The sequence below is a fragment of the Contarinia nasturtii genome, unplaced genomic scaffold (assembly GCF_009176525.2).
Source record: "Contarinia nasturtii isolate CC-2019 unplaced genomic scaffold, AAFC_CNas_1.1 Cnas_scaffold_540, whole genome shotgun sequence".
Taxonomy (NCBI): Eukaryota; Metazoa; Arthropoda; class Insecta; order Diptera; family Cecidomyiidae; genus Contarinia; species Contarinia nasturtii.
In genome coordinates, this window is record NW_022197891.1 from 1 (window position 1) to 976 (window position 976).

General features: G+C 37.0%; 1 protein-coding gene across 1 annotated transcript in view; it reads left to right on the plus strand.

The window, feature by feature from the left end:
• Positions 1-6: 6 nt before the first annotated feature.
• The window catches only part of LOC116339952 (spindle pole body protein pcp1-like), a gene marked incomplete at its 3' end in the record, with an annotated part of 1,951 nt that continues 981 nt past the window's right edge, over positions 7-976 (plus strand). Inside the window, exon 1 of the mRNA XM_031766045.1 lies at positions 7-970. Coding sequence (XP_031621905.1) covers positions 60-970 — 911 coding nt within the window. The remainder of the gene's footprint in view (positions 971-976) is intronic.

Here is a 976-nt window from a genome sequence, read left to right on the forward strand (position 1 = left end):
CAGAGAAAAACAGTATTCAAACCAAATTGGAACAAGTGCAACAAGAATTAGATGAAACAATGGATTTGCTGGCAAAACATAAGCTCGAACTCGCCGAAATTACAAGTCAATTAAACGAAGAGACATCAACACGGAACAGAATTCAAAAGGAATACGCCGATGTTCAGGCAAAATGTACCGAAGTCAATCAGAAGCTTCAAGATACTCAAAAAACATTAACCGAAATTCTCGCGAAGAATGATGAGATCAGTGCTGAGTTGACTGGGAAGAATGAGCAAGTGTTCAAGTTGAACGAAGAATTGAAACAATTGACAGCAATTCGCGATGGAATTCAAGAGGAGTATGATGAAATTCAGGCTAAAAACACTGAAATGAATCAGAAGCTTTCTGAAATGGAGCTAGAATTGTCCACCATTCACTCGAAGAATGGTGAAATTGGCTCAGAACTCATCGAGAAAAATGGTCAAATTTTGAAGTTGAAGGACGAACTAAACCAAGTCAATACAACTCGAGACAGCATTCAGAAAGAATATATTGATGCACAAGAAAAATTGGTCGAAGTCAATCAGAAACTAAAAGATACACAACAAACATTGACCGAAACTCTCGCAAAGAAAGATGAGATAAGTGCGGAGGTGACTGATAAAAATGATCAAATTGTTAAGTTAAACGATGACTTGAAAGAATTGATTGCAATTCGGGATGGTATTCAAAAGGATCACGACGACATTCAAGTCAAAAACTTGGAAATCAATCGGAAATTGGGCGAGATGGAACAAGAATTGTCCATCACGCGCACGAAGAATGATGAAATTAGTTCAGAACTCATCGAGAAAAATGATCAAATTTCGAAGTTGAAAGACGAACTAAGTCAAGTTAATACAACTCGAGACAGCCTTCAGAAAGATTATAATGATGTCCAAGAAAAATTGGTCGAAGTCAATCAGAAACTCCAAAATACACAACAAACATTGAC